The sequence below is a fragment of the Athene noctua genome, chromosome Z (genome assembly GCF_965140245.1).
Source record: "Athene noctua chromosome Z, bAthNoc1.hap1.1, whole genome shotgun sequence".
Taxonomy (NCBI): Eukaryota; Metazoa; Chordata; class Aves; order Strigiformes; family Strigidae; genus Athene; species Athene noctua.
In genome coordinates, this window is record NC_134077.1 from 91182357 (window position 1) to 91205006 (window position 22650).

Sequence of the window (22650 nt, forward strand, 5' to 3'; positions counted from 1 at the left end):
AGGAGAAGCAGAAGAAACCCTTGTCGGAGGTGTGCTCCCTCTGGGAGGAGCAAACAGCCCTGCTGGGTGAATGCTAACCTGTCTGCCAGCGCAGGCAGTGATGGCAGGGCTGGATTGAAGCCACACTGTCGTGGACAGAGCTGTCATCGCTGGGACAGGGCTGGCAGGCTGCTGGCCTGGGGGTGTGGTGACAGCTGCTGGTGAAGGAAATCTTATTGTCAGTCTGGCCCCTGAGGTGCCGAGCCCTAGATGTCCAGACACATGACAAGTGTGCAAGTGCCCCAAGGCAGACAGACCCATGTTCTGAGTGAGCACTGTCCTGCTGCTCCTTCTCCTCCTGCTACACATCAGGGACTGTCCTTCTGCCCCAGGTCCCCACCAAGCAGGATGCTGTAGCTGGTGAGGCTGCTGGGGAGATACAGCCCACCACAAAGGGGATCAGGGAGCTGGGTAGAAGCAGAACACTGCTGTGGGAGACTTCCAGCCCAAGGTGTACTAAGGACTCAGCCATTCCTATGGCTGGCACCATCTCTTCACACTGCATCTCTCTGGGCCTGTGGGCCTTTTCACTGTGCCCACAGCAATGCAGAGGTAAGGGCAGGGCTGAGTCTTCCTGCCCTGGAGCTGCTCTGTTGTGTTTTAACAGCACTATGTGAATTTACATTGCAGGAGTGTTTGCTTTGGTGTGGTTTTGCCCCTTTTTATCACCCAGTTTACACAACCCTCAGGGTACCCTGTGAGCCTGAATGCTGCCTTATTTCTTGTTATTTGGTCTGCAGGAAAGTAACATCTCTCCTACAGTCCTAGTGTCGGTGAAGGATGTCGCTGTCTCCACCAGTACTATGCTGAATGTACCCCTGCATGAAAATCTATGCAGTCTCCTACCTTGTGCCTGCGATGCATTTTAAAAAATCTTTCTCTGCTTAAGCTCCTTGCCATTTTGCTTCTCTTTTGGATTAGTTATCCAGTTGCCAGCTCTGCCACAGCACAGTGTTAGAAGGAGTAGATGCAGTTTCCATTTTGGAGTCCGTCATTCAATGAAGGAATCTGTGCCAGAGTGTCTTCCCCCTTGTACAGCCACTGAGAACCCTGCTGGAAGGGTGTATTGGCACTGCTGACTTGCCTGGACCTAAGTAGCTGCCATTAGCTGCAGTCCATGCCAGAACTTCTGTATGGAATTAGTTGAAAGGAAAAGACTTCAGACCTGGTGAAGTCAGTCAGAGCTGTAACCGTGTACAGTCATGTGCCTATCTTGCAGAATTTTCTCTACAGTGAGATGGGGATGATGTTACCTGCCTCCGAACTGAGGGAACGAGATGAATGGACAGAAGCTTGTGCCGTCTCTGGGTGTGTTACTGTAGCCCTGGATTGTATGACTACCAGGTGAACCGTGGGCACGGATCTTGCTATACCCGCCCTTAGCTGCGCACCATTTGAGTAGACTCTCATGTCTTAGACCCAGCTGTGCTGGCTGGCACACTCCCCGCCCCCGGCAGGATGGGAAGGACAAAATACAACAAAATGCTTGGGAATCGAGATAAGGACAGAGAGGGATGACTCACCCATTATGGTCACAAAGAAAAGACAGATTTCACTTGGGAAAAAGCCCATCAGTTTAATTTGAACACCACCACCACCACTAATCTACTAATCAAATCAGAGTGCAACAGTAAGAAATACAATCACATCTTAAAAACACCTTCCCACCCCTCCACTCTTCCCTGACTCAGCTCTGCTCCCCATTTCTCTCCCTCTGTCCCCGCAGGGAGGCAGGGGATGGGGTTGTGTCAGTCCCACTGGTCCTTCCTCCTCGGGGGAGGACTCCTCACACTCTCCCCTGCTCCAGTGTGGGCTCCCTCCCGCAGCAGACAGCCCTCCATGGACTCCTCTGACACGAGTCCTTCCCAGGGGCTGCAGCTCCTCGCTAACTGCTCCAGTGTGGGGCCCTGCCCGGGCTGCAGGAGGGCATCTGCCCCCCCGGTGCCCTCCATGGGCGCAGGGACAGCCTGCCCTCACCCCATGGGCTGGGGGGGCTCTGCTCCGGCCCAGCTCCCCCTGCTTCTCCCACTGCCCTCAGCGTTTGCAGAGGCGTCTCCCTCACAGCTCCCTCTCCTCCTCCCAGGTTCCCCGTCTGAAATACGTTATCCCAGAGGCACCGCCGCCGCCTCCCATCAGCTCGTCCTCACCCAGAGGCGGCTCCGAGTTGGGGCCGGGGGAGCTTCCAGAAGCTTCTCACAGGGGTAGCCCTGTCCCCCGCTACCAAAACCCACCACATTCCAACAAAACACATTGACAAACTTGCTGAAAACTTTCAGAATCCAATAGAACAGTCCTTGTCTTCTTTCCCGACATTCACACCAGAGACTGCAGATGCAGACTGGAGAACACAGGGAATGAAGAGGAAAGATGTTCCCTAGTGACTGTCCCAAAAGGAAACAGCCTGTGGACTGAAATGGCAGACCAAGCTTCACAGGCAAAACTGCCAGGGCAGTCCTGTTTGGGAGGGTCTGCCAGAGCATTCTCCTCTATGAGAGAGACCTGCCTTGCATTAAATGCACCAGCCTATGCCAGCCTAACTCAGACTCTCTTTGCCCTTGCTAAGCCTGAGTTAGACACCTGAATCTTCTCTTGTGCCTGTGTAGCACTGCCTGCAGCAGATGCATTGTTCCTGCACTCAACACACATCTTGTCTTTAGCCACATCTGGTTCTAGTCCAGATGAACTGAAAGCGGTGAGTACAGATGCTCCAGCTACAAGGTGCTGGGGAGCCAAAGCCCTGAGCGTCAGCCCCCAGCAGCAAGGGCCATGCACACTGTATGTGCACCCATGCACTGGGAGAGATGGCACCACACTCTACACCAGGCCTGAGAAGCTGGGAGGCAGGGGTGGAGGGGGGGGAGCTGTCCCTTCAGCTTGAATTGACAGTCACATTAATTTGCTTTTCAGACTGGTTTGATGAAGTCCAGAAAATTTATCTGACTGTGGAGCCCACAGAGACTACAGAATGGCAAGCTGAAATTTATTGTCCAGACTAAGAGAAAGTCTTTTTGTTTGCACAAAGGCAAATGCTGCCATTAGTGTATGTATCAATATTGATTCTTCTGATGGGGTGAAAGGGTCAACATGGGAGGTAGCACCAAGGCTCCAGCACTATCTACATTACCTCCCCCTTGTGTTCCTGCAAGGCTTCCCCTGGGCCTCTAAAAGGCCTTTGCTGCTCATCAGTGATAAATGTCCTGATCCAGCTTCAGAAGTGGAGGTTTCTGGCACTTCTCTGCATCTTCCTGGTAGATGCTCAAGGGGCCAGGGTGGGCTAATGCTGCCTTGCCTAAGGGAAAGGCATGCTGTCCTTCCAGCTGGCTGATAAGCCGTCTCCATGATGTAACAGCCCAGAAGAGTGTATGGAGGGGCACTCCACAACACACCCAGGAGGATCAAGCCATCTTGGTGAGTTGCCTTCCCCCACAAACACGCCTGAGGTCTCAAAAAGGGCAATCAGGGCAGACTTCATTTCTGAGCACTGTTTCTTGCCTGCCCTCTGTACTAGCTGTGTCTCACACCAGCACCAATGCCAGCAATTTATGGGAGGGGGAGAACCCCTGGGTCAAGAGGTGTGAGCTTTCACTAGTGTGCCCTAGCTGAGGTCCCAGGCAGCACTGCCCAGCCAGCCCCTCATCTCTGCGTTCCCACCCAGAATGCAGCCCTGCACTGTTGGGATTCTAGAGGGCTTTCTGTGAGAGAATGGCCAGGTGAGCAATCCTGTATGAGAACAAGACTGATAAGAGCCTCAGCCGAGCAAGAATGCGATAAGGATGTGACCCTGAATGAGGGGGGAGAAACTCGATGAGACAAACAACCCCCGGAAGGGGTTGGGACGGAAGAGGAAGTTCCACAAGGCAGGAAGCCTGGCAAGGCTGATGTGGCACTTTTTATCCAATCATAAGAACGTTTAAAGCGCAGGCTAAGTTAACTGTCCGATCTTGAGGATTTGTACTGCATGTTACTCACGTGTGTGGGAGAACATTATAAAAGGACTTTCTTAGTTGTAATAAATGGGCATTGCTTGATCACATTGGTCGTGTGCGTGCTCAGCTCTCCCGCACTGCACCTCCACCTGCTCCTTGGCCTGCAGAGCTTGTTTGCACCTAGATCCTGCAGTTTTCCAGATAGCTTCCACCCACCCACAGCAGTGGCAAGAAGAAGCCAGAACCAAAGCTCCTCACTCAGGCACAAACAAGTCATCCCAGTCACAGGCACAAGGGAACATTGTGCATGCAGGGGGATGTTAACCTTAGTGATTTTGCCACTGGGGTAAAGATGCAGCCAGAGCATGCCTGTCCTCGGTACATGAAACGCACCTTGGCTCATGTGGACCTTCACTGTGGAGTGACCTACTTTCCTTGCTAGGTTGGTATGTAAACCTACTGCAAATTCATATTCCATGTCACCTTGTCAATCTTTTCTCAGCAAGATTAGTAAAGGCTGAACATGCTTTTAAATAATGTTAGGAAGTGATAGGTAGCTGCCAAAGCCACCACACCTAGAAGATGCATCTGTCATATCCCGCTCCAACAAGGGAACAAGTGACTCAGATTTTCAAATCCCCAGTGGAGCAGACAAGAAGTCTCCAAGTCTGAGCGTTTATTAACTACCCACAATGTACTAATTGAACACATGATAATTGGCTCAGGATATAGCAAGTTGTGGCGAGCAATACAATATGCCTTGCATTTCTTTGCAGGAGAGCTGAGCACGCACATGACCAATGTGATCAAGCAATTCACGTTTATTACAACTAAGCAAGCCCTTTTATAATGTTTTCCCACACACGTGAATAACATGCAGTACAAGTCCTCAAGATTGGACAGTTAACTTAGCCCGCGCTTCAGTCCTTCTTATGATTGGATAAAAAGTGCCACATCAGCCTTGCCAGGCTTCCTGCCTTGTGGAACTTCCTCTTCGGTCCCAACCCCTTCCAGGGGTTGTTTGTCTCATCGAGTTTCTCCCTCCTCATTCAGGGTTACTCCTTATTGCATTCTTGCTCAGGCTGAGGCTCTTATCAGTCTTGTTCTCATGCAGGATTGCTCACATGCCCATTCTCTCGCAGAAAGTCCTCTTGAATCCCAACATTTCTTAATGGAAAAAGGAAAAGAGGGAGATAGAGGGAATGGGGAAATACAGATCACCGGTCTGGGTTCCTGCGCTGATCCCGCTTGCGAGGGTTCCAGGGGATGGCCATCTTTTTTTCACTTGCATCCATCTTCTTCACTTCACTGCTCTATCCAGATGGCAGCGGGGCAGAGAGAGAGAGCCCTTTCTTCTTCCCCTTGATTTATACACACTTTCCTTGGGTCCGTCCCCTAGGTCGACCCACATACCTGCGTATCCCATGGACAGGAAGGGGTAAGGTGTTTCATGGGATGATGTAATTAGCATGATCATGTCAGCCCTCATTAGCATATTGAGGGGTGTTAACTTTAATATGCATTTTGTGGATAATGAAGCAAAGTTCATTCACCGGACAGATGGCCCTTGAAATTTGCCCAGGTGCCCCAGAGCAGGGCCATCCATATGGCTCCCTCCTCCAGCTGCAGCTGCATCTCGTGTTATTCGGGCAGCTTTATCAGCTTTGACCTCCACAGAATGCACCCTGTGACTCATAGTTTTGTCTAGTGTTTGAGGCATTTCTTCAATCAGCCTCAACTTTTGCTTTCCCAGGTTGTTCTTCTTAGTTTCTCACAGGCCTGGTTTCTCGTCTCTCACAGCATCTATGTGGTAATACCACAAAGTTCAATCCATTCACCTGGGTGTTCTCAAGTGTGTAGGGAAAACAGCATGCCTAGCGTGCCTTCCCCCTCATCCTGAGCAGGACAGTAGGTCTGATAGGCATGCTGTGGCCAAAACAGCAGGTTCATTTTAGGATCCTGCTCTAGCAGTGGTGACTGCACACACAGCTGCTTGGCTATTTCCTCCACACAGCGCTCTCTACCTTGGTACTGATTCACGGAAAAAAGACTTTACAGCTCCAATAGAGTTACATAGCAGGTTTGTTTACTCAGGTGCCAGGGTGCAAGGGGATCCCTCCACAAAGCTTGCACACCCACCACACATTTTACTAAAAACTTATAGAGTGTGGATATCTATATTCATTGGGTTACATAAAACAAATGTCCATATGAACGAGTGAGGCTGGGTTAGTTCTAGAGGCTGGTGTCAGCAGTCAGTGTTCTCTTTGCACCTGCCCACTGCCTCCTGGGGGGTGTCTCCAGGGGGCTTTGGGAGGAAGGCTCGTAGTCTTTCTCATGTAGTTTTTTCCCCGGAGCATGCACAGATTCTCTTGGCCAACTTCTTGAATAACAAGAGGGTTTTTCAGCAAGTTTACTCATTCTATATTATCTAAGAGAACCAATAGAACTTCTACTCTCTGTACTCATTACCAAGACTCCAACTAGATAGAGCACACCTGTTCCCCAAGGACAAAAACATAATATTTTGCTGAACATTATATTTCTTGGTAGATTTTCACAGTGAACTGCTTTGTTTTATGAACACAGTAGTCCTTAGTAAAATTCCACAGAACAGTCTGGGCAAGCAGGACTCTTAGCAATATTAAAAAATACTAGAAGTAATACGATAACTTGCTATAAGTAAGGAAATGTCTCAAAACAAGTAACAATTTATCTGTATCAGTACTCCCTTGTCCTGTTTCTTGACCTCCTTTTTGCAGTCCTTGTACTTCCTTTGTCTGTCTCAGTCTCCTCACAAAGGAACAACTGGCTTCTAACTATTTTTTCCTCATTGGTTTCATGGGGCCTTTCTAAGTTCTGTGTCCAGTTTGGTATTTCTGACACTGTTACTTAGGTAATCTTGGCATTATGTGCCATTACTGACACAGCTACTGAGGAACTGCTGGCCTTGCTCCAGAAGGACTCCAGTGCTTCTTTCCAGTTATCTGTGAAGTTTGACCCTTCCTCACATCGCTGCTTCATAACCACTTGGGAGATCTAGCTACTGTAAGAGTTGGTCAGAAGATCAGCATTGTCTCAACATTGTCATCAGGGACATGGACAGTGAGGTACCTGACAACGGCCTGCTTGGCCTTGCCAATCCCTGGAGTGGGATGTGGTGTCAAGGCTCCTGAATGCAGACCTGTGTGGCACAGCGAGTGCTGGGCTGTTCTCCTGAGCACTGACCCATGCGGTGCAGGCAGTGCCGGGCTGTTCTGCAGTGCCGGAGCCGTACAGTACAAAGAGTGCTGTGTTTGGTGCCTGGGCCTAGCCAGAGCTGTTAGAGATAATTGCATAGCCACTGTCAAAAAAGATGGATCGCAACTGTTGCCATAACATCGATGAAGAAATCATGAACCTTAGACAAACTTTGCTTCATTATAATACCAAAACACCCCTCCTGGTGGAAGGCTGCCTGCCTCCAAGACTGACCACGCCTCGGATGTTCCCCCCTGCGCATGGTGATGGCCTCACTCGAGAAGGGCAGAGACCCCTGAGGTGGAGGTGGAGCAAGGTGTGTTACTGAGCATAAAAGGATGACTTCTGGACAACGAAAATTGGAAGCTTCCCCACCAACCAAGGACCATGACAATCGACGACGCAGCATCAGCTGGACCCGGGACTGTTAGGACGTCATGAGATCAGCGGTGGTAGCTATAACCTCTCTCTCCCTCCTCGCTCTAAAACTTTACTTTACTTCTCTCCTCTCTTTCACCCATCTCTATCGCGTGCCACTTCACAGGCAACACAATAAAGTTTCATTGGTTTATTACTGCTATCCCTTTGGTGTTGGTAACCTTAATTTTGCACTTTCGAGATCGTAGCAAACAAACCATCACGAGTCCACCAAGTGGACTGTGACAGCTACCCTTGTGGCATTATCTTCAACTTTTGTCAGTTTTTTACTACCTGCCATCTGCAGCCACTTTGCATACCATGTTCTGTTCGGAGACCTGAACCTCAAGCCACTGCCAAGTCAGTGGCTAGTAATCTGCCTGTAGCCCCAGGAAATGAAAGGTAAAATTTTCATGCAATTACAGGACTGAGTAAAAGTAAGGACATGGTATGAGTTGTCAAAACTGCACAGTTTGGAGGTTTGAGAGAATTCTGGAAAATTGCCACAAACATTTCAAGGACAGCTCACTCTTTCCTGGAATTGCAGTTTTGGGATTTTCTCTCCTCTGGTATCACTAACTGGAAATGGGCTGGGAGTGAGAGGGCAGGTGGCGAGCAACTGCACTGTGCATCACTCATTTTTATATTCTATTATTAATATTATTATAATAATTATTAATATCAATTAAATTGTTTTTATCTCAGTCTATGAGTCTCCTTACCTTTACCCCTCCAATCCCCTCCACCATCCCTCAGGGCAGGGGAGGGTGATACAGTGGCTGTGTGGTATTTGGTGTGCTGGCCAGGTTTAAACCATGACAGAAACACAAACCAAGACTGGGAGTCTTGAAATGAAGGATGAGAGTCCTTGCTTTTCTGCCTGGATGAGCTTGGGACCTGCCAACCTGTTTCTGCTAGCAAAGAACAGAGAAACCCACCATTCAGAATGAAACCTGGAGCAAATCAACAAGATTTCATGGAAGCCAGCAGAATAAGGCTAGTTTGTCAGCTCTACTGTGTTCTCTTCCAGCACTTTGCTCTAAGAGGCCAGTCATAACTTCTGTGACAAGAACAGGTTGCCTCACTGGTGATTGGGATGGAATGTCCTGCAAATGTGCTGGAAGTAGGGTGGTTTTTGGAATACTTCTCCTTAGTTATCCTTTGCAAAGTCAGGGATGGCCCTTGAGGTAGCACAGAAAGGCTGAAAAGCTCCCCCGGCCAGTGGGAGATGCAATTAGCCCTGTTAATCACTGGCACAATGAAAACAGCTGCTCTGTAATTGGCTTTGCCTTAGGCCACAGACAGCTTAGCTGAGAGAAATCTGGTTTTTTGAATTATCTGCCTGCTGTGTATTGCCTGGTCCCAAGCAGCACAGGCAGAGCAGGGTGGGCTGCAGAACCCAGACATCTTATGGGGGTGGTGGGGAGAGCCATAAGACACTGTCTGCTTGCTTGCTTGACCCTCTCCAGGCATTGCTAGGGCCTGTGTCCATCTCTGATGCCATTCCTGGCATCTGAGGAGCAGTTGTGAAAGCACTGCCAGATGCCTGCCATGGGCAGGGAATACAGGGCTTGGCTGGCAGAGGCCAGTCTGGTGCAGACGGAGCTCAAGAGTGAGGACTGAGGCCTGCATACACAGTTCTCTGGGTCAGCCTGGTCTCAGGCCTGAACTAGCTTCTGTCCCTAAAAAGGGGCACAATTCAAACCAGCATTCATGGCCATCCATTATCCTGACTGAAACTCATCCACAGCCCAGCTTCCCATGAACTCCAGCTTCCAGAGAAGAGTCTCTGTGGTTAGCAAGAGGCCTCTCCAAAGACAAGATCCCTGGCCCTCTCAGTCTCTTTGTACCAGTTAAATATTGGTGGCCTCCAGCACTCTCCCTGGACACGTTAGGGAATGGGAGTTGCCTTTGTTCAAGGCTTTGCACGATGGGGTTCTGTGTTGGGGTGAAGGCTCCTGTGTACTCAGTGAAGCAGCACAGATAAGTCAGTTCCTAGCTGAAGCAGAAACAAACTCTGCAGATCAGCAGTGGTACCAAAGACAGTGGTGGATAATTCAGGAAGGCTAGCAGAGCCAGATGCACATTGACTCACTGTCACACTAATTCTTTACCGGAGTTAGTGAAAACCAGATATCTGATAAATCCCATTGTAAATAGATTACCCAGAATGAAGGCACTTGCAAGAGCTCAGAGGAGCCAGCACAGCAAGCTCTGTTCCTGCCTCGTGTGGCTATAACCCTCTCTTCCCAGTGACTAAGCACATTGAGACTAGTTTGCTTTTCAGGACTGTGTTCTCATGCACATCTCACACAGTAGTACCACACAGACTGGAAAGCCAGTGGAGTTTGCAGCAGCAAATGTAATGACTCGGCCAGAGCTGCTGACTTTGAGACTGTTGTGTTGTGACATGAAGTATCGTGAGGTGTACTCTGCAAAAGCAGACTCTGCTTCATCTGGGTGCATCTCCCTTAGACAGAGCTGTTCCCATCCCCAAGACAAACATCTGGTACTCGTTGCTCAGATGTTAACTTCAGCTGCTCAGGACAATCATTAGCCACAGACCTTGTCAGTAACTGACGTTCCAGGCACTTGCAACAGAGTTGACAGGCATTGTACAGTTTCTCTGTGCCTTGCTATGTAGGGCTGTTCTATGTCTGCTTCCTACTCTCTGCCTTCTAAATAGAGGCACTGGGCAAAGAAGAGAGGTTACTGCATGACTCTCCTCCACGTCAGCTATGCCTAGCCAGGAGAACTCCTGTTCCATGCACTCGTGCCAGTGTGCTGACTGCACTAAAGGTCCCTGAGTTCACACCCACGAGTCAACCGGACCAAGCCACTTCCAGGCTGCTCTGCTGTAGACTTAACCCCAGCGTGGAGAGAGCTGCTCTCCAGCCCTGGAGGAGCAGGCACTCAGGGAGCACAGCTCCCTATCACAGACCCATCCCTGACCTGTTTGCCATGACAAACACACTACTGCCTGGAACCTGGCAGGAGCAAAAGAGGCGCACACTGCTGGTGGCAGGACCAGAGAAACCCTGTCTGCAGGGATCAGGTGCGGCCAGCACCCCTCGGAAGGGGCAGGCTGCAAACCCCAGACCCCTGCCACAACTCTGCCTGGGCTGCTGGCAAGCCAGCCCAGCTGCTGGTGGGTAAGGCCATCACCACAGTCCCTTCAGGCAGCAGGGCAGATGGAGGGGCAGGCACGGGCTGTGTTTCTAGGAGGCTCCTCCACAACCTGGGAGGGGTGTGTTGTCCCTCAGACAGGGTTTGTTACGCGCTGTGTAAAGCCAGCCTCACCCAGAGCCCAGATACCAGTTCTATTTCAGAGCTGCACAAAGAGGGGTGCTAGGGGGTAATTCCACAAAGCTGGGACACGGCACAAAGGAACTGAAGCCTATTTATCCTATTACGTGATTAGTCAAAACCTATCTAAGTTTACACCCCGATCTGCTATTGGTTAGTTATATTTAAATTAGCCTCGCTTGATGTGTAAATTAGCACGTGTGCTCCTTGCAGGTGTAGGGGCAGGTTTTTTCGGTCTTGAGTTAGTTATGATGGTCTCCCCCTCCCACCTTTACTTTTCTATTTCTGTAGAATTTTGCTGACTGCTTCTTAGGCAATGGTCCATCTCCTGGCGCCTTCTGGGGCAGGGGGCCCCCCTCTCACCAGTCCTTTATCGCCTCCTCACCGGTCAAGTTTAGCGAGGCCTGGATCCCGTCAGGCTCACAGCAGGAGGCCGCGGTCATGTTTACCCCCAAACCCCCGCCCTGCCGCTGCCCGCCCCGCCCCTCGGGGCCGGGCACTGAGCGCCCCACTGAGGGCACCGGCCTCGTCGCCGCCACGTGCGCATGCGCCGCGCTCTCCCGTCACGTGAGGCGGCCGCGCCAGTCCCTGCCCGCGAGCCGTAGCGGCGGTGGCGCGGGGCTGCCGGCATGTTCCGCATCGAGGGGTTGGGGCCCAAGATGGACCCGGAGGAGCTGAAGCGGAAGATGCGCCGCGACGTCCTCGCCTCTGTCCGCAACTTCCTCATCTACGTGGCGCTGCTGCGGATCAGTAAGTGCTCGGCGGGGCCCGGCCCGGCCCGGCTGGGCTCCCGGCACCCTCGGCCGCCGCCGTGCCCGCGTGGCTGTGGGGCAGAGCCGGCGGCGGGCGCGTCCCCGGGGCCGTGGGAGAGGCTCGGCATCCCGGCGGCGCTCTCGGCAGCGCCTGTTGTGCCGGGCTGGGGCGAGCGGCAGCGCGGCTGTGCCGCTCCCGAGCGCGCAGGGCCGGGCCATGCTGTCGTGTAGGCAGCGCCTTGGTGCGTGTCATCAGAGTCTGGCACCTTTCCCTGCAGGGCGCCCGTCTGCTCAGCCAACGCCAAGTGGCGTTGGGGGGTCCCCCCGCCCGTATCGAGAACAGGCCCGAGGCTCTGACCTGTGGCACAAGCCGGCAGACCTGATCCCCTCTTGAGTCGTGCTGCCTCACCTGTTAAAGCAATCGTGCAGGGAGGGAAGGGGCTGTGTGGGAGGCAGAGGGTGGCGTTTTGCCCAGAGTTTGAATATTTTAGATGCCGCGTAAATATGCAGCAGTTTCATCCCAGACTCACTGCACACATCTCGCTCCCTTCAGCCGAGTTATGTCCATTCTGCTTTGTCTTTTCAGCTCCTTTCATCCTGAAGAAACTGGACAGTATATGAACACTTAAGAAGACTCGATAGATGAAAACAAAATGGACTGTAGCTGCTTTTCAGTGTTTTGTTAATTAAATATTGTACCAGAGGCAGGCATCCGGTACTGAGTGGTTCTAAAATGTTTCACTTAAGCATATCTGACCTGAGAATGATAGCCTAGTTGGAGTATGGGAAAGATATCTGTTGTCCTTGCATCTGAATGTTGGTCACAGAATACTCCCTGCTATCATCAAGCAATGACTTGTGATGCAATATTTCTTGTACTGTTTTTAAAAAAAGTCTATCTCCATTTTGTATGAAGTGTGAAGTGCTAGCAAGTTGCTTTGTTATGCAGCTACCTCTAAACTGCCACATACTCTGGCTATCAACCTTATTGAACCTGCCTGTATGAATAATGAAGTCCTCAATGAATTCAGCTCACAAGCAGTCTGATTTGAAATAAATGGAAGAGCAGTTGTATCACTTCACTCTGGTAGTGATTTATTTTTAATAATTGTCACTTAAACTAGTGGTCATCTGGTATTACTTCCCTGACTACATTAAGCTTGTTCTCAGCTCCACCTTTAAAATCAACTTGTATTAAGGAAGAGCAAAGGAGAGTGAAAAAGACAAGGCAATGATGCATTTTCCAGGTTGTTAAATGCATAGAACTCAGCTGTGAAACACGAACATGTAGTCAAGACTCAGAGAAATAAAAGGGGGAAGATGGCTCAGCTTTATCTGGGAGGCATGTGTCAGTTTTCCCTTCAATTAGAACCACCTGGATCTTGAATTTTTGTAAAGCAGGAACAAGGGCATATTTCCTCTGTGAGCTTGTAACTGAATTTTAGTCACAGCAGAATTTTTTAAGTGCCTGTTCCTGCCTTCTGCCAGTACTTGTTGTATTCTATCATACCTTGATTTGAGTGCTTTTTACTGTGACAAATTGTATTTCTGGTAGTTCAGAAACGTTACTTTACTCAGAGACTGCCTGCAATATTGCCTTATACTGCTTGTGCTGATGGCAAAATGGGGAGGATTTTGCTAGAGAAGCAGCTTGCTTTGCGAAAGGGGTTCTGAATGTCCTCTCTGAAAGGGATCTGATAAGCTCTGGGGCTGATGCTTATTAGTATGCATCTGTTTAAGATGACCCTAAACTGAGCTGCCAAAGTAGGAGTTGGATTTTCAGCCATTTTGGGTTACTTCTCTGTTTGCACAAGCCCTAAAGGATTTGACTGATATCCTTATATCAGCTACACACCAGATCTCCATAGCGCCTTAAACATTTCTTGTACTTAACTCCCTGAAATACTTTTTGCCTGGTGTTAGGCGAGTGCCTGCAGAGCCACTTGCAGCAAAGGCACTGCTTGCTCTTTTCTACTGCTCACTTGATGAGCAGAAGAAAGAATCTTCCTGTAGTTTACTGTGCCATTGCTGACAGCACAGTGCCTGTATGAAGCATGGTGGAATATTTGCTTTGCTTGCCCAAAAGCTGTGATTGCAGTCTAAAAAAAGCAAGGGGGAAAAGATTTTATCAGCTCAGACAGAAGGGGCAGACATTATTGTTGGCTGGCATCAGAGATGAGAGGAATTACAGATAATGAAGAGACTGACCCTTGGAAACTTCCATCCTTCCATTTTGACCATTGCCTGAGCTTGCCTGCAGAAAGCTGTTTTTGAAGCATACATAGGTTTGAAGCTGAAAGAAAGACAGATAAGGGAGGAGTGGGGACAGACCTGAGGACTATATATTGCATCTGAGCTTCAGGCCTGATATAAAAAGACATTCCTTAAGACAGGCAGGGTTTGGAAGTGCAGAATGGCAGTCTGGGAATCAGTATTAACTTGGAAGCATAACCAAGTGATTTGGAGACTTCTTACTAGAGCTGACACATGGTCCTGGAGCCTTGGATACGTGCTGCAGCCAAGTGAAATAACACAGTCCTATTTAGTTATCTGGATTTTGCTGAGAAATGGAAGCAAGTATATTCCTGATTTCATTTGTTCTGATATCTGTGTAAATGGGAACAAGCACAACTGAATAAATTATGGGATTATATTACCCAGTTGACAAATTAATGCAGCAGATAAATGCAGTGAAGTTATGACATTGATGGTGGGATACATTAAAGAGTCTGGCTCTGCCTGTGCCAGGCAGAAACTTCAGCCATCCTATCCTTTGCCCAGCTATGGCGAATGGGACACTGGTATCCCTTTTGGTCTCAGGCCTTTGTGCATGGTCAGAGGTAGAGCAGTAGAGTCCTTAGTAAGTACAGGGATGTGAAGGTTTCTAGCGAGCCAGTTTCACAGAATTACAGAATCAGTTGGAAAAGACCTTGAGGATATCTAGTCCAACCATTAATCTCACACTGACTGTTCTCAACTCCACCAGATCCCTCAGCACTGGGTCAGCCTGACTCTTCAACCTCTCCAGGCAAGGGGACTCCCCCCCCTGCCCTGGGCAGCCCATTCCAAAGCCCAGCAACCCCTTCTGCAAAGAAATGCTTCCTAATATCTAAACTTCCCTGGTGGAACTTAAGGCCATTATTTCTTGTCCTGGTGCTTGTTCCCTGGGTCAAGAGACTCATCCCCCCTCTCAGCGCCCTCCTGTCAGGGAGTTGCAGAGGGCCAGGAGGTCTTCCCTCAGCCTCCTCCAGACTAAAGCCCCCCAGTTCCCTCAGCTGCTCCCCAGCAGACCTGTGCTCCAGACCCTGCCCCAGCTCCGTTTGCCTTCTCTGGCCATGCTCGAGTCATTCAATGGCCTTTTTGGGGTGAGGGCCCAAAACTGAACCCAGGAATCGAGGGGCGGCCTCATCAGTGCCGAGCACAGGGCTCAGATCCCTTCCCTGTCCCTGCTGGCCACGCTATTGCTGACACAAGCCAGGATGCCATTGGCCTTCTTGGCCCCCTGGGCACACTGCTGGCTCATTATCAATCCCCCCAGGTCCTTCTCTGACTGGCAGCTCTCCAGCCACGCCTCTCCAAGCCTGTAGCCCTGCTGGGGGGTGTTGTGGCCCAAGTGCAGAAAAATTTCTGTTTACTATATACTTAAAATCATGTATATGCACCCATTTTTATCCACATGCAAGCACATTTCAAGGGCTTAACACAGCTGACTTGTCAGCAGTTCTGCATACCGTTAATCCTGAAGAAATGTGCTTGCTCAGGAGTGGTTTTGAACCGGCTGTTGGGAGCTGTTAAAGGCTCTTCTAGTTGCTTTCAGACACATTTGAGAGATGAAGCCATGCCCTTATTAAAATAGGAGAAAATAAATGTTTGGTATTTTTCTTGTGACTGGTTTTCTGCAATCTCTGATATACCAAGCAATTGCATATTTCTTCTCCAAGGAGAGAGATACGCAGCAGGAGGGTGATGGGGATGTCAGACTGCAGTCTGGCAAAAGATTCCCATCTGTTGCCTCTTCACCTCCATGGCCTGTCCTGCTGCTGTGTAGTCTTAGGCCCTGGAGAAACAGCTACTCATCTTCCAAGCAGAAGCAGACCACCTGTGTCAAGTATCATGTCAGGATAGCAAGACGAGTAGAGCTGAAGTCATCATGAAGCTCAGAGCTCAGGTTATCCTGCAGGTACTTTTTCTCAGGTAACTTTATGACTGTTGGCAATAGGAGGAGGAAGACACTAAATTTTTCTCCTTGCATTCTAGTCTCTTAGCAACAGAATTTTCTTTGTGCTCTGTCTCAGGGACCTCCATCATCCACCTGTGGTGCAAGTCCTAGTGTTGAGGACAGGCTAGGCCTGTGTCAAAACACTCAGTGTGGAGTCTTCATCTATTTGACTACAGTTACCTTGATGCATGCAAGTTGCAGGCTTACCTTAGGTAAAGGACATAAGACTGAAACCAGAGATGTTCCTAAGTCCAGCATATGACCATATCAACATGACATTTCCATGCACTCATGCTCCTCAGGGCAGCTATTTCAATGTCTGGGCATTTTCTAAAATAACCTTACCATCATAATACTTTTGGACCTAAAATACAGAAGCTCTAACCTGGCAGCACTAACCAGGCTTCTACTCACAAATTTTTCCCAGGCTTATCTCAAGTTTGGGTCTCCTGCTCCTCAACTTACAGAGCATTTGTTTTGCTAATGGGGTGCTCTTCCCAGAGTGGGATCTGTCTTCCATTTTCCAGAGGCACTTTTACACTGTCCTGCTCAGCAGCTCTGTGGGTTCACCACTGTGCTATGATGCTCCACAGTGTTGGAGCTCAAAGGGGAGGGGTGTGTGCCTTGCTAAAACTTCAGGGAAAAGGTTGTGCGTGGGGGCAAGGAAAACCTCTGAGTGCCATTAGAGTGCACTATCCCAAGGAAGACATGGTTGAATCAGGCAGCCTCCTCAGCTGGTGTTGGTTCACAGCTACCAGGATGGCAAGAGCAGCACAGGGTAGTGCTGCTTAAAACCAGTAGCTTCTGCAGTACAGACAGTGTGAAATCCTGGGATAAATGAGTGCACGTTCTGGGGTGTCTCCAGATGGGAAGGGCTGCTACTCCCCTGCCCCAGCCTCCTGGCCCTGCCATCATGTTTGGAGTTACTAATAGCAGCCTTCTAGTAAATACGAGGAGGTGCTCAAGAAGATGGAATTGGGCTTCTCACAGTGGTGCATGGCAGGGGTATGAGAGACCACCAACATAAATTGAAAAGAGAGATCTTGGCTGGATGTAAGGAAACATTTCTTCCACACAAGGACAGTCAAACAGTGGAAGAGGTTGTCCATGAAGGCTTGGCAGTCCTCATCCTCATAGGTTTTCCAGACCACGCTGGATAAAACCCTGAGTAACATGGCCTGGCTCTTAGCTGACACTGCTTTGAGAAGGAGGGTGGACTGTAGACTTCTGGAGATCTCTTCCAGCCTGAATTATCCCGTTCTGTGAAAATGAAGCAGAGTTCTGTCATCTCCATGACACAGAACTTCCTTTCCATGGGTTGTATGGGCAGCTACACACCAAACAAATGTGAAGGAAAGCAGCCTATCCCTTCAACTGTCAAGCTGATTTCAGTGACTCATTTGATCAAGATGCCTCCCAAACTGACTCTTGAGACTGGAAATGAAGTTCAGTGAGGAAATGCAAAAAAAACTATTTGCCAAAACTGTGTCCCAGTGGCTGCAGGTACATGAGTTCAGACAGTCAGAATAGTTATGATGTTGGGGAAGATTATTCATCTCTGCATTTAGTGAGGGAAAAGAAGGACTCAACTGGAGAATAACCAGCTATAGACAGGCAGCACAGTGTACAGAAACATCTGGTCTAGTGGAAGGTGTCCCTGCCATGATGGGGGGTGGTGGGGGGTGGAACCAGATAAGGTTTAAGGTCTCTTCTAACCGAAACCATTCTATGATTCTATGAACCAGCAGCATGTCAAAGACACTAGAAATGTAATGAGAAAATTGTGAAGCACTTAAAACACAGAAGAGTGTTTAGCATGCAGCTTGTTTTAGATAAAAATACTGGACTGGAAAATTTATAGAAGTGCATCTGCAAAACTTCTGTGATCTGTAAGCAGTGAAAAGCAGCACAACTTCTCTCTAAATCAGTGTTAAATACAATGCAGCCTATTTGTTCACAGCCTTGACATCACACTAACAAAGACTGACATGGTTGTAATAGGTTGTAAAATGAACTAGTTGCAGTGGAAACCAAGTGCTCTTTAAAAGCACTGGTAGTTAATCACCGTAGGGTACATTCAGTGTCATATACAGTGGTATTTACAGTTAGCCCTTAATGTGAAACCAATTACTTCATCTTCCAACCAATTACCTGTTCTCGTACTTCTGCATTTAAGAGCTGTTACCAACTTCTAGGTTTCTGCTATGCAGATAACTGTACCACGTAATCAACTGGGGGTTTTTTTGTCAGCTAAATAAACTAAGTCCTAAGTCTTGCTGTATAGTATTTTCTCCAACTTCTATGCATTTGAAATCCTCTCCAATAAACAAACAGACCTATTATAATAAGGAAAGCAGAGCTATTATTCCAATGCCTGTCTCACTGTCATGCAAATCAGTGCCTTGCATGCATGTTTATTCAGCAGCAATTACATTCCCTGTAGCTCTGCCTCTGCAGAACCATCATGTTCAGCTGCTTGTCCACTCCCATGCCTCAGTCTTTCCAGGAACCCTTTAGACACCCCAGTTCTGTCTCCAGAACTCACACTGCCTGCTCCTAGGTTCCTGACCACACCCTGTACATACCTGCATATCCACCCCATGGTCCTTTCGTACACAGAGGGCTGCTAGGAATTGTGTTTGCAGAGGACATGAGCCCCTGTGAAATACCCACAGGAGTATTCACATTTGCTTTCTTCTCCATGGCATTCCTCAGGCCCTCAACTTCATTCAGGTCAGAAGGCCCTTCGAGGGAGCACACGGAGATCAGGTGAGCACGGGTGCAGAGCTGATGGCCATCCCCACCATCTCACACTGGCTCCAGCATCTCTCTTAGGAGGGCCTGTTTCTCCCCCGGTGATGCCCACTTTCACACAGCCATGCTGGCTCCGAGCGCAGCCACTAGCCATCCCCCAGGCCAGCTCCCTGCTAAAGCCCCTTGTGCCAAGGGCCTGCTTCATGGTACCATCTCTCTTGCCATGGAAGAGGCAAACCAGAGGAAAAAGCCAGGGTCTCACCCCAACATTTCCCTTCCAGGGCCTTGCAAAGGCAAAGCCCTGTCACCATGAGAAAGTTGCCCTGTCCAGAGCCAGGCAGTTGAGAGAACTCCATGCACAGCGAGTGCTGGTGAGCAGGGCCACTCACCATGTGGCTGTTGGAGACATGCAGGTCGGCAGCCACTCCCTCCAAACATAGCAAAAGGCTCTGCCAGCATTGCCCAAAGCCATGTAGTGGCAAAGGCACTGCTGCATTTGAACCCCATACTACAGGATCACTATTAGCAGTCTGTACCTCCACCGCCACAGTGCTGTCAGGCTGCAGATTGCAACAGAGCTGCTAAGTGACATAATGTTGATTTTGAATACACTGGTTGACTGCGTGTAGGTAATGATGTCTCTGAGACTATGTCCTGGCTGGGGACAGATGAAAGGATTCACTGGCACAGTTAATCCTTCCCATGCAAGGATGCTTGACCATATGCTTAATTATATACTTTACTCTTGTATTCACTGTAAGGGCTAAGATATACCACATAAATTGGCTTTATGTCATCATTACATTTCTGTGATACTGTTGTTCCACCAGCGTGGTTGTTTACCTGGTGTACAATACACCCATATACACACAGAGCAGAGGTGTGCTTATTCCATGTTTACAGAAAGATCATTGCTAGGTGGTAATTCCACAGAGCTAAGCACCCTGCAAAAAAGAAGTTCAGTGTATTTATACACTTGGGACTAAACGAATACACATTTACTGTAATGACCATTGGGTAGTTTCTTATCACTTTGGTTCCTCATTGGTTAGTTATACTTAAATTAGCCTCTCTTGCTATGTAAATTAGCATGTGTGCTCCTTACCGGTGGGCAGGAGGAAAAGTCTTTTTGGTCTTAAATTGGTCAGTGGTCATGATCTCCCCCTGCCACCTTTACCTTTCCTCCAGTTACCACAGATTTTTGCTGACTTTCTGCTTCTTTGGCAATTACTCAACTTCCAGCACCTTCTGGGCAGGATGTTCCCTTTTTATCAGTCTTTTAGCTCCTCTTCAAGGGTATAGTCTAGCAAGGCCTGCATCATTTATATGAAGAAGTATTCGGTTTACACAACGGAGCCAATGTTTAGTGGTCCTCCTTAGAGGATTTAAATGCAATATATCCAACTCTAACTTGAATAGTATCACTATAACCTAGGCACTTATTCAAACATATGGTTTTACATGGGTAGCAATACCAATTGGATTGTTACCATTGTTTTAACTGTAGCATTTTGTGCAATTATAATAGTTGTTAGCAGTGTTATTTTAGTAGCTCAACTAAAGATTTTAATCAAACAGATAATCTCTGAGAGTCATGCCTTTTACTCCAAACTTCAAAATAGTAAAAATGAACCTTGGCGCAGAAGGTTTTTTTGTCAAATGCTCTTAAACATCATTAACCAGATATTTGGTATAGGTCTTTCTAATTCTATTTGATTTGGTTTTGAAGTTTGGGATAGATTGATCAAATCTGACAAATACAATAAAATGAACTGGGCAAAAGTGAGATAGGTGAGAAAGAGCAATGGGCCACATCATTATACTCTGGCCCTTAGCTAATTTGCCATAGGTAATTTCTGAAATGTAACTGCCATGATCTCCACACATTCACTTAAACACACTGACACAACTTCTGTTGGTCTTGCAGGGCAGCTTAGCTGTCCATTTCCTCCTTGCTGCTCCCACCAGAGGCCAGGAAAGAGAACAAAGAACATAGGAACATTAATGTCACAACCTAAACAGTTACCCAGTCTGTGGGTATGTAAAGATCATAATGTCTGGGTAATCCTTTAGGTCATGACAGTAGTTGGTGTCAGAAGTGGGATTCTGTAAAATACAGGCAGTGGAAGAGGAGCAAAAATGGCAAGAGGGTAAGGAATGAAAACACCTGGGTGGGACAATAACTGGGTGGCTGAAAATTGTTTTGATTGGGAAACAGTGAGAGCAGAATTTCAGAAGTGCAGAAAACTTGTTTATGTAAGGCAATGGAACGCCCTTCACTGGGCTTTTCACAGAGGCATTAGCAGCTGCAGGCACTTTACTAAAGATTTCCAGGCAGGAAGCTCAAGATGTGTTATAAGATGCTTTGCAGAAATGCAAACAGCTGCCTTTGAATCTCATAGCCATGTTCACAGCCAATTACTGCAACAATTAGAAATTGATCTTAGACCTTGGCTTTAGGACAGATAGAGCAAGAACACGCATGCCCAGTCTCAGAGAGCAAACTTGTTGAAAAGAAATGTACTCTGAAAACTGATAATGAGGAGGATGATTTTGATCTTGGCAATGAGCCTCCTACCCCCACCTTACTACCTGAGCCTCATCCAGATAAGACAGCTTCCTCGTACCCTATCATTAAAACTTAAAATATATACAACTTCCAACTCGTAGACAAAGGGATTTCCAAGGAAAAAAAAAAAATTGTACATCTGAGAAGCAGCTGTGCTACAACCTGTTTTCTGTGACTCAAGAGTTGCAAGGTAAAATGAAGACGACATATGGAGGAGACAGCAGCGCAGAGGTTTGAAATGGATAAGAGAGGTCTAGCACCTGGCAGGGTTAGCTGGCAACTACAGTGGCTGTTGGGACATGGTCCTTGACACAAAGATTGGAAGCAGTGGAGAGGAGCAGAGAAGGGGAGAAAGCACCCGCACACAGTCCAGTAGATGGGGGAGTGGGGGAAGGCCCTGTACATCGCTGGAAACAAGCATGGCAGAAGGCAAATATTTTTGTAACAAAAGAGGTGCAAGAGGTGACAAGAATGGATGGATTGCTCCGCAAGAATGCAGATAACACCACTCAGGAGAGACAACAGGCAAATACAGTAAAATAAGAACAGGATAGAAAATAAGAGCCAGCAAAATGAATTGAGCAGAGGTGTCAGTGGCAGATTTCCATCACCTACAGAGCCGTCACTCAGCTGAAAATGGGTGTCACCAGCCACTGCTGCAAGCAAACGCCCGCCGCGGGTGCACAAACACCAACCTCTGTCACCTTTCCATTCCTTATGACACATTACAGAAACACGCCCTGCCTCAGCCCTCAAAACTGACACCTTTATGACTTTATTTGATGTCATTTGCATGGAACCAGCGTAATGACCTGGGGGTGGGTGGGTATGTCAGGCCCAGGGTCACACCACTGCCATACTTGGTGGTACAGGGGAGGAGTCAGGGGCCATGGGGCAGTCAGAGGTCACACCGGCCCCCTCCAGACTGTGATGACCACATCCCTGGGCACCATCAGCACCAGTGGCCTTGGCCGCGGCAAGTGCAGTGGGACCCCGGCACCAGCCATGAGGGGGGACTGACAGATGGACACCCCTGCCCCACCCCCCACCTGGCAGGGGGCTGCCCCCAGGGGCAGCACAGCCAAAGGGGGCAGTGGGGCCTGGGGGGAGGAAGGGCCATGTGGCACATGGGTAATAGCATGAAACAGAGCAAATGGGACAAAACCTGGGAAAAATCGGGGGTAAACCAGGGAAAAGTGGGGCAACACTGAGAAACAGGATGAAAATAGGATGAAAATGGGGCAAACGCAGGGAAAACTGAGGCAGAAATGGGGCAGTGGGGGGAATCTGGGGCTGGTTATGGGGCAGAGGGAACAACTGAGGGGTAAACTGGGAGGCAGTTATGGGGCACTTGGGCAGGTTTGGGGCAGCCGTGGGGCAGACCTGCAGCTCCTGATGCAGGGGCTGGGGCCAGTGATGTGGGCAACA

The 22650-nt window shown here is 48.8% G+C and overlaps 1 protein-coding gene across 1 annotated transcript; it reads left to right on the plus strand.

Moving 5' to 3' along the window:
- Window positions 1-11489: 11489 nt before the first annotated feature.
- On the plus strand, window positions 11490-12762 carry TOMM5 (translocase of outer mitochondrial membrane 5). The gene is made up of 2 exons (XM_074932291.1): window positions 11490-11678; window positions 12267-12762. Exons 1-2 carry the CDS (start codon window positions 11558-11560, stop codon window positions 12299-12301), a joined length of 156 nt encoding a protein of 51 aa, XP_074788392.1. The 5' UTR covers window positions 11490-11557; the 3' UTR covers window positions 12302-12762.
- The last annotated feature ends 9888 nt before the right edge of the window (window positions 12763-22650 follow it).

Coding starts and splice junctions, on each gene's coding strand:
- TOMM5 (XM_074932291.1), top strand. CDS start 11,558: ATGTTCCGCATCGAGGGGTTGGGGCCCAAGATGGACCCGGAGGAGCTG. Junction 11,679..12,266: donor CGTGGCGCTGCTGCGGATCA/GTAAGTGCTCGG, acceptor TTGTCTTTTCAG/CTCCTTTCATCCTGAAGAAA.